Here is a 13237-nt window from a genome sequence, read left to right as displayed (position 1 = left end):
ATGAGAGCTCGGCACTTGAGCTAAAACCAGTGATCTTAGCCAGAAGACTATGGGAGCAAAAAAGAACTGCAAAAATAACTCTTAACTTCAATTTTTCAAATTCCCAACGGGTCACTCTCTCGTCTCCAAATGGGGGACATGTGACAAGGAAAGGAGAAAACCTGGAAAAGTGTAAAATGTAAACAATACATACAGAAATTACAATAGGGGAGTGGAGGGCAGGGGCAGCTTCAGGGTGAGGCTCTCAGAGACCCTCCTGCTGGCTGTGAGCTAGAAAGACCCGGGCCGGCCTCCTGTTGCGCGGAGGCGGCGGCGCAGCGACAGATGACCCGTCCCAGGCCATCGAACAGCCTAGAAGACGCTTTCGCAGGAGCAGGGCGGCGGCCGGGGGCGCGGCGGCGGTGGGCGCAGGTAACCCTGTTCGGGCTGCTCCCGCCGGGCGTGGTGGTAATGCGGGTGGGGCCAGCGGTGGCGGTGGAGCGCCTGGTGGCCCCGGGTCCCCTCCTCGTCCTCCGCGACTCCCTCCGGCGGGCAGCACAGCGCGCCCAGGCGCCTCCGCAGGCGCCGCCGGAGCCGACAGCCGCCCGCCTGGAAGAACAGGTAGACGAAGGGATCGAGGGCGCTGTTGGCCACCCCCATGAGGCGCAGCGCCACCGCCAGGTCGTCGGTCTCCCAGTCCCCCACCGGTCCAGACGACCACGTGGCCGCCAGCCGGGCCGCGAAGTAGGGCAGCTGGCACCCCACGAACAGCAGCGCCAGCACCAGGCTCATCTTGAGGCTCTGCACCTTGGCGCGCGGCAGCACGTTGGGCGCGGAGGCCTGGACCGGACTGGCCGACCTGGGTGCCGCCGCCGCCGCCGCGGATGGGGCTCGGGGCTGGCGCGGCCACCAGGTGCGGAGCAGGCGGCCGCCCGCGACGCTCATGACCGCGGCTGGCGCCGCGAAGCCCGCCAAGGCCTCGTAGAGCGCGTAGAGCATCAGGTGCCAGCGCGGCAGTAGCGTGAAGATGTCGTGGCAGCGGCGCTCCCCGGGCCAGGCGCGGGCGGGCGGCGGCGGCGAGGGGGCGCCCCCGCGCACCACGAAGGCGGCGGGCAGCGCCAGCAGCAGCGCCAGCAGCCAGCCCAGGGCGGCAAGGGCGCGCGCGGGCAGCGGCGGGCCCTGCGGACGGCGCACGGCGCGCTGGCGCTCGAGGGCTATGAGCGCCACTAGGTGGGCCGAGGCGGCGCGGCCGGACGCCCGCAGGAGGTGCACGCAGCGGCACGCCAGGTCTCCCGCGGCCCGGCGCGGCTCGCCCAGGAGTTCCCAAGCCAGCTGCGACAGCGCGGTGCCCCCGCCCGCGTACAGGTCGGCCAGGGCCAGCTGCACCAGCAGGAAGTCCATCTTGCGACGCTTGGGACCCGCCCAGGGCCCGCCGCCGCCGCACAGGCGACACAGCACCGTGGCGTTGCCGGCCACAGTCACCACCAGGATAACCCCCAGGAAGACCAGGCGGACGCGGCGGCTGGGCAGCCCGGACGGCGGCGGAGGTGATGGAGGCGGGGGTCCTGGGATGGGGGCTTCTTGTCCGGGGGCTCCCTGTCCGGAAGTCAGGTTGAGACCCCAGCCCAGCGAGATGGGTACGGAGAGGTTGGGCGCCGGCGACGGAGTTGAGGGGCTGAAGGGAGCCTCCATCCTTTGCCTGGAGGAAGAGGAGGTACCAAAAAGGGCAGGCAGGGCGCGGGAAACCGAGGTGGAGGAGAGGCTGCGCGGAGTTCCCAAAGTTAGTTGAAAACGCACACGCGCGAAGAGGGAGATGGATGCGGGCAGCTTTGCGCTTAGTTGTTTTTATAGGTTGTCCTCGTCATTTGTCACTCAAATGGGGGTTGTACACTGGAGGAACACACATGATCCCTCTTCTCCACCTTCCTCTGCGCGTCTCCCCTCCCAATCCGGGTAGATCTCCTTCCAGTCTCTGCCGCAGCCCCGCGCTGCCCTCGCGGGAGTCGCAAAACCCTGGGCTCTAGGAACCTCTCCTGTTGGCTGTTTACATAGAACTCAGCCAGACACGACTTAGAGACCGAACAACGAACAGCCAGACAGAAGGTCGCTTTGCCCGGCCATCGTTGACCTGGACCAGCACCCTGGGGAGGAAGGTCCTAATTGAGGCTATACCCCACAAAATGGTATTAGATTGGCAGCAGGAAAAAAAGTAGAAAAGGCACTGGTTTTGATTAAAATAAAAAGAGAAAGATTTGAAATGCAATGGGATCTGCACTAGCGTGGGAAAAACAGGAACACAAGAAACCGAACAGCGTTTTGAGCTGAGGAGTCCAACAGATAAATCTTCCTCTGGCCAACAGCCAGAGTGTTTTATTTGGAGAGAGCTCAAGTCAAGGGTATTGGCTGGCAATTAGGAGTAGCAGTGGTTTGCGGATTGTTTCAAATACTCCCCATTACTAGAAACAGCAGATCACAGCTGTTCTCCTTGATGTAAAATTCATGTCATTAGTCTGAAGAGGGCATTAATAGGTTTTATGCAAATGGAGTAGTACATTTATTGCTTTTCTCCTAATATTTTCACTCAGTGCTGGATATCTCATCATGGCTCTTCATTCTCTTGATTCTGTTTTTCAGCAGATGGGAGGTTGCTAGGAATGAGTACGCCTCCAATAAGACTAGAGAAAAGGTGACTAAGAAAATGATAAGGCGGCCAATTTTTTAAAAAGACATCCAACTCACAGGAAATGGTTTAGATTAAATGCTATCTCTTTTTATTTCAGCCCTACCTCCTCACAAATTTTAGTTTTCCTGTTGGAAGCATCAATTTGTCTTTTATGCACCCTCCACATTAATTAGGGTGACAGTAGACTTCCTGTGCTTCCTGGTCTGGGTGTCTGTTGGGGTTCATGTTTCCAGGCTGAGATGTGCAGGATAGGTGGATTTGGTGGGTGCTGCGGATGTCTCTGCCAGTTGCAATGGGAATCTCATTTCCCAAGCCGTTGTCCTTTGACCAGAGAACTTTGCCATTTTTATTATATCCCCAGTGCCTATCACTGGACCTGACATATGGTAGGTATCAGTAATTTTTTTTTGAGTTGATGAATTAATGGACATGTGATGCATTTCAGAAAAATTTGAGCAATGTTTCTACCTTGATTATAAATCCGTCAACCTAAGGGGAAAATTGCCTGTTATTCCTATGCCAGTATGATCCAGAAGAGCTCAGGGAAGCTCTGGGGAGGTATAGGAATAGCCATTATTGTTGGAACATTTAGGAGGTAGGGTGATAGGCTTGGGAAATGAAACTCCTGGTTTAATTTCACATTCTCCCCTCAGAGGAGTTTGCCCATGACCTCTGTCTGTATCACATACATCATATTAGCTTATGAACCACTTCTTCCAGGGAGCTGTCTCTGAGCAATACTCATAACTCAGTGATTCTTCTAGCCAATATCACCTTAATATTTCTCAAGATAATTCTATAGTTTGTCTCAAATTTGTTGAAATGCTTTCATACAGCAAAAGAAGATTCTACCAGAAAAATTACATTTTACAGAACTTTGCTAAGACCTGATAAAATATTGATATAAAAAAACCCAGTTCTTCAGGAAATTCTTCAGGGAATTCCCTGGTGGTCCAGTGGTTAGGACTTTACGCTTTCACTGCTGAGGGCCTGGGTTCAATCCCTGGTCAGGGAACTAAGATCCTGCAAGCCATGTGGCATGGCCAAAAGCTTTTAAAGAAAAATTAAAAACATAGATTCTTCTCAAAGTAATACCTGCACATAATTGGAAAATCAGCTAGAACTAGATGGCTGGTAACAATGTGAAGTTTCCCATCCACACATCCTCACGTCTCCTTCCCTTCTTCTAGAGAGGAGCCAATTTAGTTCTATTTCTGTTCTGGCATTTACTTAATTTCATGATTCTAAATAGTAAATGTACAGTACTATTTATTGCTTCATTGATTTTAGACATTATCTGTTGGTTTCTCATTAGGTAAGGACACAGATTTAGCTCTCACACCCTTTCCCCATGGTTTCTCTTTTCCCATACTGTTAATACAGTAGTATTGTAATTTTAGGTTAGATCTATATTCAGTTTTCACATTATTTTGAAATGAAAATAATGAATGTTGTAATGTACTATGAGTATCATCATTTTCCCTTTACATTAATAATTACTTTTTCTTAAATTTCTTTATTACAATAGGTAGGTCTTCCTGTACCTTAAGGATTCCCTCAGAAGCTAGTCCCTTGTGTATAATTTCCACAAGGTGAGTTTCATAACATGATATAGCACCTCCCCGTTTTTTCTTGGGAACCTTCTTACCGAAGACCTCCATTCCTCCCAGCATGGGCTGGTTTCTCTCTAGGCCTGCCGCCTAATGATAATCCCAGAAATGTCCCTTCATTGTCATCAGAGAAACTCTCTGCCTTTCTCTTCAGTTGGAGTTCCTGTTTCTTGGATCTCCTTTCTTTTTCCTTGATTTCTTCCCCTTTGGTAGAACACAGCATCCAATATGTCATAAAGTTAAAAGACTGGACAGAGGCTGAGGAGAGAGCAGAGAGAGCCCTCAATGTACCTGTTACTTGAGTCACATGGATTCAATCTGGACAGGTTGCCTTCTGGTCCAGATGCGTCTGGGCACCTCCTTCACCATCACCCTAGAGACTCACTTAGCTTTGGTTACTTCTCCTGCTTTCTAACTTCATGTGTTTTCTTCTTTATTGGTTTATTTCTTTTCTTGGGTAGAAAGCATCCCTCAGTGGCTTCCTGAAAAAGGGTAACTTTTTGGGACCTCGCATGTCTGAAAATTTCTGCCTTTAACCTTCATGCTTCGCTGATGACTTGGATGTGTTTGTAATTTTATACTGGAAATGTTTTCTTTCTAAATTTTGATGGCATTTCTCAATTGCCTTCTCTCTTCTAAGTGTTTGTGTGTAAAAGCCTAAAGTCATTCTGACTCTTGGTTTGGATGTTTTTCCATTCTAGAAGCTTCTTGATTCTTCTCTTTGTCGCTGATGAATTTCACAAAGATGTGGTTTGCAATGAGTTTATTTTCATTCTCTGTGCTTGACACAGCCAAAAATCATGAATTATATTTGATTGTAATATTGCTCTAGTGGTCGTTTATCCAGAACAGTTTTTCCCAGACTTTCTTTTTCATTTTATGACACACAGGGGTCTGAAGGGCCCATGACAGATGTTTTGCAGAATGTCTGTAAAGTTGTATTTGTTTCCATAAAATTAAATCTTGATTAGACTTCTGGGGCTGAAATAAGACATGTGTAGTACTGTGTCATCAGTGCATTGTTTGTGGGGCACGCGGTTTTAGTTTGTCTTAATAGTGGTGATGTTAAACTTGACATAATCTTTTTAAAATAAAATATTTTTATTATATAAATAGCACATATTGCATAAAAATTAGACAATAACAATCACTAAATATCATCCACATATAATACTTAGATATAAATCCTTCAGACTGTAGTGACCAGGTCTGTTTATTTACAGAAATATGTCATACTATATACAGTATTTTATATCATGCTTCTTTTTCCAGTTAACATTGTATTTGGACAGTTTTCCATGGCCGTCAGTAAAAAATGTGATATAACTATCTGTTTAACATGAAGTGAATTGCAATTATTTAAATAAACCCTTATTTTGGGACAAAGGTTTTCCAGTTTTCACTTTATAAATAATTCTGTGAAGAACATCTCTTCACGTACATCCTTGCACACATATTCAATTATTGCCGTAAGGTAAAATCCTAGGATTGGAATTGCTAAGGCAAAGCATGTGCACTTTTGAAGCATTTTAATACATGGTGCTGAAATGCCCTTGACAGAGGGCACAAGCAATGGATAGTCTTCTAATGCCTAAACTTCTTCCCCATAGTCTTTGCAAAAATAAGCCTAGTTATTGTTTTAAATTTTTGTCATTCTCCTGGATGAAAAAATGTTTCACAGTTAGTTCATCATTTTAAACTTCAGATACAATTCACAAACCGTAAAATTCAGCTTTTAAAAGTGTACAGTTTGGTGCTTTTTAGTATTACATAGTCAGAAGTTTGTGCAACTATCAGTTCAGTTCAGTCGCTCAGTCGTGTCCAACTCTTTGCGACCCCATGAATCGCAGCACGCCAGGCCTCCCTGTCCATCACCAACTCCCGGAGTTCACTCAGACTCACGTCCATCGAGTCAGTGATGCCATCCAGCCATCTCATCCTCTGTCATCCCCTTCTCCTACTGCCCCCAATCCCTCCCCAGCATCAGAGTCTTTTCCAATGAGTCAACTCTTCTCATGAGGTGGCCAAAGTACTGGAGTTTCAGCTTTAACATCATTCCTTCCAAAGAACACCCAGGACTGATCTCCTTTAGAATGGACTGGTTGGAGCTCCTTGCAGTCCGAAGTACTATCTAATTCTAGAACATTTTCACCATTCCCAAAAGAAACCCTTCACACATTGCCTTCATCCCAGATCTCCTGGCAATCACTAATCTACTTTCTGTCTCTATGGAGTTGTTTATTCTGGACATTTCATATAAATTCAGTAATAATAGTATGTGGTCTTTGTGTCTGGCTTTTTTCACTTACCAACATGTTTTTAAGGTTCATCCATATTGTAGAATGTAACAGTACTTCATTCCTCTTGATGACTAAGTACTATCCCATTGTACAGATGATACATTTTGAACTACACAAAACCATTTATCTCTTAGCAGCTGTTGGATTGTTTCCACTTGTTGAATATTGTGCACAATGCTAGTGTGAATATTTGTGTACAGCTTTTTCTGTGAACATCTCGCTTCCATTTTCCAGGATAAACACCCAGGGGTGGAATTGCTGGGTAATATGGTAATTCTGTGTTTAACTTTTTGAGGAAATTCCAAACCATTTTCCAGAGCATACCACTTTATATTCCCACCAGTAATATATGAGTGTTTCTATTTCTTGCTTGTGTAGATACAGATTTCCAAATGATGCCATATTCCTTCTGCTTAAACAAGGTCCTTTAATGTTTCTAAATAGTTCAGATCTGCTGGCAACAAATTCTCTCAGCTTTTTCTTCATTTTTGAAAAATTTTTACTACATATACAAAATTCTAGGATGACAGTTTGTCTTTGAAGAAGCTGCACCATTGTCTACAGTTTTCAGGTTTTGGTGAGAAATCTGCTTTCTTATCTTTGTTCCCTCGTACAGAATGTTTTTTTCTCCCCCTCTGGTTGCCTCCAAGATTTTTCTCCTTGTCTGTTTTTCAGCAGTTTGAGTAGGATGTGCTTATGTGTATTTTTGTCTATATTCTTTTTGGGCTTCTGTAAACATTTAGGTTGATTTGTTATCTTTTATTAGTTTCAGAAAATCCTCAGAAATTATCTTTTCTATTTCTTGTGACATTTTCCCTCTACTCACCTTCTGTTATTTCAGTTGCACTCATATCTTTTCATATTGTCCCACAGTTCTTGGATGCTCTGCTCTATTTTCCCTCATTTTTTCTTTCTTTTTTTTTCCATTCTTTTCTTTTTTTCCTATCCCATGTCTCCTCAGAGGAGTTTGTTACCCTATGAAATTCAGAAATTTATTCTGAACAATTTCTTTTGGCCTGTATTTAAGTTTACTAATTCTTTTTTTCAAGTTTACTAATTTTTTGTTTTGTGTTTGGGTGGTTGCTAAGTTATTTGAAGGACTTCTTCATCCATGATAGCATGTTTTTCATTCCTGGTAAATCAATTTTATTCCTTAAAAAAAAAAAAAATAGTTTCCACTTCGCTGCTGAAATTCCCTATCTGTTCATGCATGTTACCCACATTTTGCTCCAGATCCTTCAATAGATTAATCATAGTATTTTCAAGTGACTTTTCTCATAGATCCAATTTCTGGGCCATCTCTAAGTCTGGTTCTGACTATGTCTTCAGAATGGGTTTTTTGTTGCTTCTTTGCCATGTCAGTTTGAACACATGCCAGACATAAGTTACGGAGGTAAATAGTATTTACTCCAATGGGCATGCCTCTTCAGCCGTCAGGCTTAGGGTGGGGGTTGACTAAATGTAGGCAGTAGCTGAGCTAAGTTTGCGTTTTGATGTTGCTGAAGTTATCGTTATTCTACTACAGACCTCAGACCCCTCCATCCTGGGGCTGTTCTGCTTTAGTGAGAGGTCTGGAACGCTCGAAGTTTTTTCTCAGTGTTCCTGCTTCACCCCTACCTTTCAGCACACCATGGCCATGCGGGGCGGGATGGGGGGTTTCTCTCTCCATGTTTCTTACCCTTCTCTCAGAAGTAGTGACACCTAGACAGCATAGTAAAAAGCAGGGACATTACTTTGCCAACAAAGGTCCATCTAGTCAAAGCTATGGTTTTTCCTGTAGTCATGTATGGATGTGAGAGTTGGACCATAAAGAAAGCTGAGCACCAAAGAATTGATGCTTTTGAACTGTGGTGTTGGAGAAGAATCTTGAGAGTCTCTTTACTGAGAGTTTAATGCATATAATTGTAAGCATCACACACACAAACGCAGACAATCTAACCAGTGTAGAAGGGATCAATCTGTTTTCCACATTGAGCTTCTTTCACCTACTTTGTAATTATCTCTCTTTTTTGCTCATGGCCCCTCATCACCAAATTCTAGTTTGATTCAGTGATTTACAGTATGCTTTAATAGCCAGTAAGGATTGTCCGTGGAGAAGGCAATGGCACCCCACTCCAGTACTCTTGCCTGGAAAATCCCATGGACGGAGGAGCCTGGTGGGCTGCAGCCCATGGGGTCGCTAAGAATCGGACACGACTGAGCGACTTCACTTTCACTTTTCGCTTTCATGCCTTGGAGAAGGAAATGGCAACCCACTCCAGTGTTCTTGCCTGGAGAATCCCAGGGACGGGGGAGCCTGGTGGGCTGCCATCTATGGGATCGCACAGAGTCGGACACGACTGAAGCGACTTAGCAGCAGCAGCAGCAGCAGCAAGGATTGTCCGATCTCAATATTCTCTCTCAATAATTTATTAGATACTTCAGACATTCAATGTTCCTTGAAAACCTTAAGATCATTTAGTCCAATGAAAGAAAAACCTTATTGGGATTAAAAGCTGTATTGTGTGAAATGTATGCATTAATTCTGGAAAAGAGCATTTTAGTATTAGATCCTACTATCCTGAAGCGACTTAGCAGCAGCAGCAGCAGCATCCCAGAACATGCTGTCATTCCGTATCTATATCTTGTTTGTAAACTTAATAGAACTTTATAACTTTTTTCATCTAGGTTCATGCCTCCTGTTAAACTTTAAACTGTTTTGTAGAATGTCATATTGTGAGTGGAATATTTTTCCTAATTTCCATTTTTATCTAGTGATTGTTCTTACAGATGACATTCTTACAGATAGGTATTGATTTTTGTATTTGTTTAACAAATCTCACCTCAGCTATTTAACAGATCTCATCAATTATAGTAGTTTTTAGTAAGATCCCCTGGGTTTTATGAAATGGAAAACCACAAACAGTAGAAAGAATACAGATCTACTTTTTTTTTTTTTTTTCCTTTTTACAAAGAGAAATAAAAACATATAAAGCTTCCAATTGATGTGGATGCTTCTGGTCCAAGACCATAGTTCGGATAACAAGGTTCCAGACCCATGGTTCTTGCATTTTGCTGCACATTAGAATCACCTGGAGAGCTTTAAAAAATCTCAACAATTGGAGGTGGGAGCCAGGCATTAATAGTTTTTAAACATGCAAATTGCAGCAAGCTGTGAATCCTTGTTCTAGACTAGCAGTTAGCAATCTGTAGCCCACAGGTCAGATCCTGTGTTTTTGTAAACAAGGCTTCACTGGAATATAGCCAGGCTCATTTGTTCACGTATTGTCTGCTTTCATGCTGCTACGGCAGGATTGAGCAGTTGTGAAAGAGATCCATATGGCTCACAAAGCGTAAAATACTTAGTATCTGCCTTTTTCATAGAAAAAGGAAAAATAAAGAGGGGTAGAGTTCCTTCGTCAAACTCTCCTCTGCAGGCTTTTGCCAGAATTTACTCTTTCTAGAAGGCTCAGCTTTTTTGAGCCGTCTACTCCTTTTCACCCCTTGCCCGGCCATGGACAAATGGGTTGGTTTTCTAATACAGTGTAATATCTGAAAAACTCAAATTCCTAGCATATCAATTGAACAAATATTTACTGAATTTCTACTACATGTAAGGTCCTTGGGGTACTTTAGGAAACAAAAAAGGACCAAAGGCCATTCCTGTGCAGAGCCTCCATTCTAGTGGGGTAGGAGGGGTGGGAGACAGAGTCAACAAATGGTCTGCAAAACATACACTAAGCTGGAGGGTAATGGTTTATATGCAGAACAATAAAGCAGGTAAGCCCTCGTGATGAGGTTAACATTTTAGCAATGACCTGGAGGAGATAACAAAGTGAGCCCTTTTGACATCTGAGAGAAGAACTGCATTCTAGGCCAAGAGAGTTGACAGGCACAAAGGGCTTGAGATCATGCTTGTCTGACATGCCTGGGAAAGGACAGGGAGGCCAGTGGGGCTGGAGCAGAGTGAGCAAAGTGGAGTGCGGGAGCACAGGTACAGCGAGAGGCCAGATCACTTAGGGCTCTGTAGCCAACCAGTCCATCCTAAAGGAGATCAGTCCTGAATATTCACTGGAAGGACTGATGCTGAAGCTGAAACTCCAATACTTTGGCCACCTGATGCGAAGAGCTGACTCATTTGAAAAGACCCTGATGCTGGGAAAGATTGAGGGTGGGAGGAGAAGGGGACAACAGAGGATGAGATGGTTGGATGGCATCACTGACTCAATGGACAAGAGTTTGAGTAAACTCCGGGAGTTGGTGATGGACAGGGAGGCCTGGCGTGCTGCAGTCCATGGGGTTGCAAAGAGTCGGATGTGACTGAGCGACTGAACTGAACTGAGGCCACTGTAATGACTTGAGCTTGTGACCCAGAATGTCACCTGATGTATCAATAAACAAAGGATGTTATGACCATCAAGCCATCAGCCACCATAGTTGCCCCCACTCCCTGTGCATCCTGAAGGTATTCAGGATCTAGAAAAATAGGATACGGGCCCTAGATAGTTCAAGTACGTATCAAAGGAATGATGTCATTAAGCCCAGGTTCTTGCATCTCCCCATACATAGGCCACCTCACCTGTCTCCTGAGAAACCTGTATGCAGGTCAAGAAGCAATGGTTAGAATCAAACATGAAACAACAAACTGGTTCAAAATTGGGAAAGGAGTGTGTCAAGGCTGTATATTGTCACCCTCCTTATTTACGTATATGCGGAGTATACCATGTGAAATGCTGGGCTGGTTGATGCACAAGCTACAATCAAGGTTGCCAGGAGAAATATTAACAACCTCAGATATGCAGATGATACCACTCTAGTGGCAGAAAACAAAGAGAAATTAAAAGAGCCTCTTGATGAATGTGAAAGAGGAGAGTGAAAAAGCTGGTTTAAAACTCAGCATTCAAAAAATGAAGATCATGGTATTTGGTTCCATCACTTCAAGGCCAATGGATGAGGAAAAAGAAACAGTGACAGACTTTATTTTCTTGGGCTCCAAAATCATTAGGGATAGTGACTGCACCCATGAAATTAAAAGATGCTTGCTCCTTAGAAGAAAAGTTATGACAAACCTAGATAGCATATTAAAAAGTAGACAAAGGTCCAAATAGTCAAAGCTATGGTTTTTCCAGTAATCATGTACAGATGTGAGAGTTGGACCATAAAGAAGGCTGAGTGCCAAAGAAGTGATGCTTTCGAATTGTGATGCTGGAGAAGACTCTGGAGAGTCCCTGGGACTGCAAGGAGATCAAACCAGTCCATCCTAAAGGACATCCACTCTGAATATTCGTTGGAAGGACTGATGCTGAAACTGAAGCTCCAATACTTTGGCCACTTGATATGAATAACTGACTCATTTGAAAAGTCCTTGATGCTGGGAAAGACTGAGGGCAGGAGGAGAAGGGGGTGACAGAGGATGATATGGTTGGATGGCATCACCGATTCAATGGACATGAGTTTGAGCAACCTCTGGGAGATAGTGACAGACAGGGAAGCCTGGTGTGCTGTAATCAGTGGGGTTGCAGAGTTGGACACGACTGAGCAACTGAACAACAACAACAGTACATAGACAAGTGCTAAATTTATTAACTTAGAATGTTGTTTTTCTCTAATTAACATGTTCCTACTGCCTGCTTTTTTGTTGCAAAAACTCCTATATAACCTGGCTCTTCCCTTATCTCTTTGGGGCAGTCTCTCCTTCAGAGCTATCTGAGAGGCTGCTTGCTGGGCTTAGGTCCTCCACAAGTCTGCCAATAAAATATAATTCTCAACTTCTAGGCTGTGCTTTTTTTTTTTTTTTTCCCAGTAAACAGGTCTTTACAAAGTGAGAAACCAGTGGAAGGTTTGAGTATCCATCAGTGTGATCTGCTCTATCTTAACAGAATCACTCTGACTGCTATGTTGAGAAGAGACTGAGGAAAGCCAAGGGCAGGCTCAGGGTGACCTCCTAGGAGGCTATTGCAAAACTCCAAAACAACAGATGGTGGTGAACCGGAAGAGGGTGGTAGCAGTAAAAGATGAAGCCCAAAGATTGTCCTCAATCCAGCTATTGATGAGTGTCAGGTCCTCTCAGACTCTGGCACTAGATGATTTGTCTTGGTTTTGCAAGTTTTTCTTTTTCTTTTTTTGCTTTCTTGGTTGGTAAGATACCATTTTGGATTAGATACAGTCCTAAAACATAATTTTACCTAATTATGATCCTATGTTGGTGGTGGTGGTTTAGTCGCTAAGTCGTGTCTGACCCTTGTGACCCCATGTAGTTCATCAGGTCCCTCTGTGCGTGGGATTTCTCAGGCAAGAATACTGGAGTGGTTGCCATTTTCTTCTCTGGGATCTTCCCAACCCAGGGGTCGAACTTGGGTCTCCTACATTGCAGGCAGTTTCCTGCATTGAAAGCAGATTCTTTACCAACTGAGCCACCAGAGAAGCTGTGTTGAATATGATTATAACATTGTAGATGCTTGGTAAATTCTAACAGTGAATGCATCTTAAAGGGTTTGAATAGAATGAGGTGGATTATATTTATCTTTATATGCCCATGTTTTCAGAATCACATTTCTACTATTATTGCTTTATTTTTCCCTATAATAACATATATACTACACGTTAGATATTTTTATATCCCTTAGGTTCCATTAGGAGATAGGAGGTAGATTTGTATATTTTAATTTTAACCTCAATAATCTAGT

The 13237-nt window shown here is 44.3% G+C and overlaps 1 protein-coding gene across 1 annotated transcript; it reads right to left on the bottom strand.

Moving 5' to 3' along the window:
* Nucleotides 1-261: 261 nt before the first annotated feature.
* GPR150 (G protein-coupled receptor 150) lies at nucleotides 262-2096 on the bottom strand. The gene has a single exon (XM_061424425.1). It carries the CDS (start codon nucleotides 1669-1671, stop codon nucleotides 352-354), a length of 1320 nt encoding a protein of 439 aa, XP_061280409.1. The 5' UTR covers nucleotides 1672-2096; the 3' UTR covers nucleotides 262-351.
* Between the last annotated feature and the right edge of the window lie 11141 nt (nucleotides 2097-13237).

The sequence above is a fragment of the Bos javanicus genome, chromosome 7, assembly GCF_032452875.1.
Source record: "Bos javanicus breed banteng chromosome 7, ARS-OSU_banteng_1.0, whole genome shotgun sequence".
NCBI classification, from domain to species: domain Eukaryota; kingdom Metazoa; phylum Chordata; class Mammalia; order Artiodactyla; family Bovidae; genus Bos; species Bos javanicus.
Note: the sequence above shows the minus strand (reverse complement) of the source record. Positions and strands in the feature narration are given on the sequence as shown.

What these genes read in the sequence shown, in the direction of transcription:
- GPR150 (XM_061424425.1), bottom strand. Translation starts at nt 1,671, where the DNA reads ATGGAGGCTCCCTTCAGCCCCTCAACTCCGTCGCCGGCGCCCAACCTC.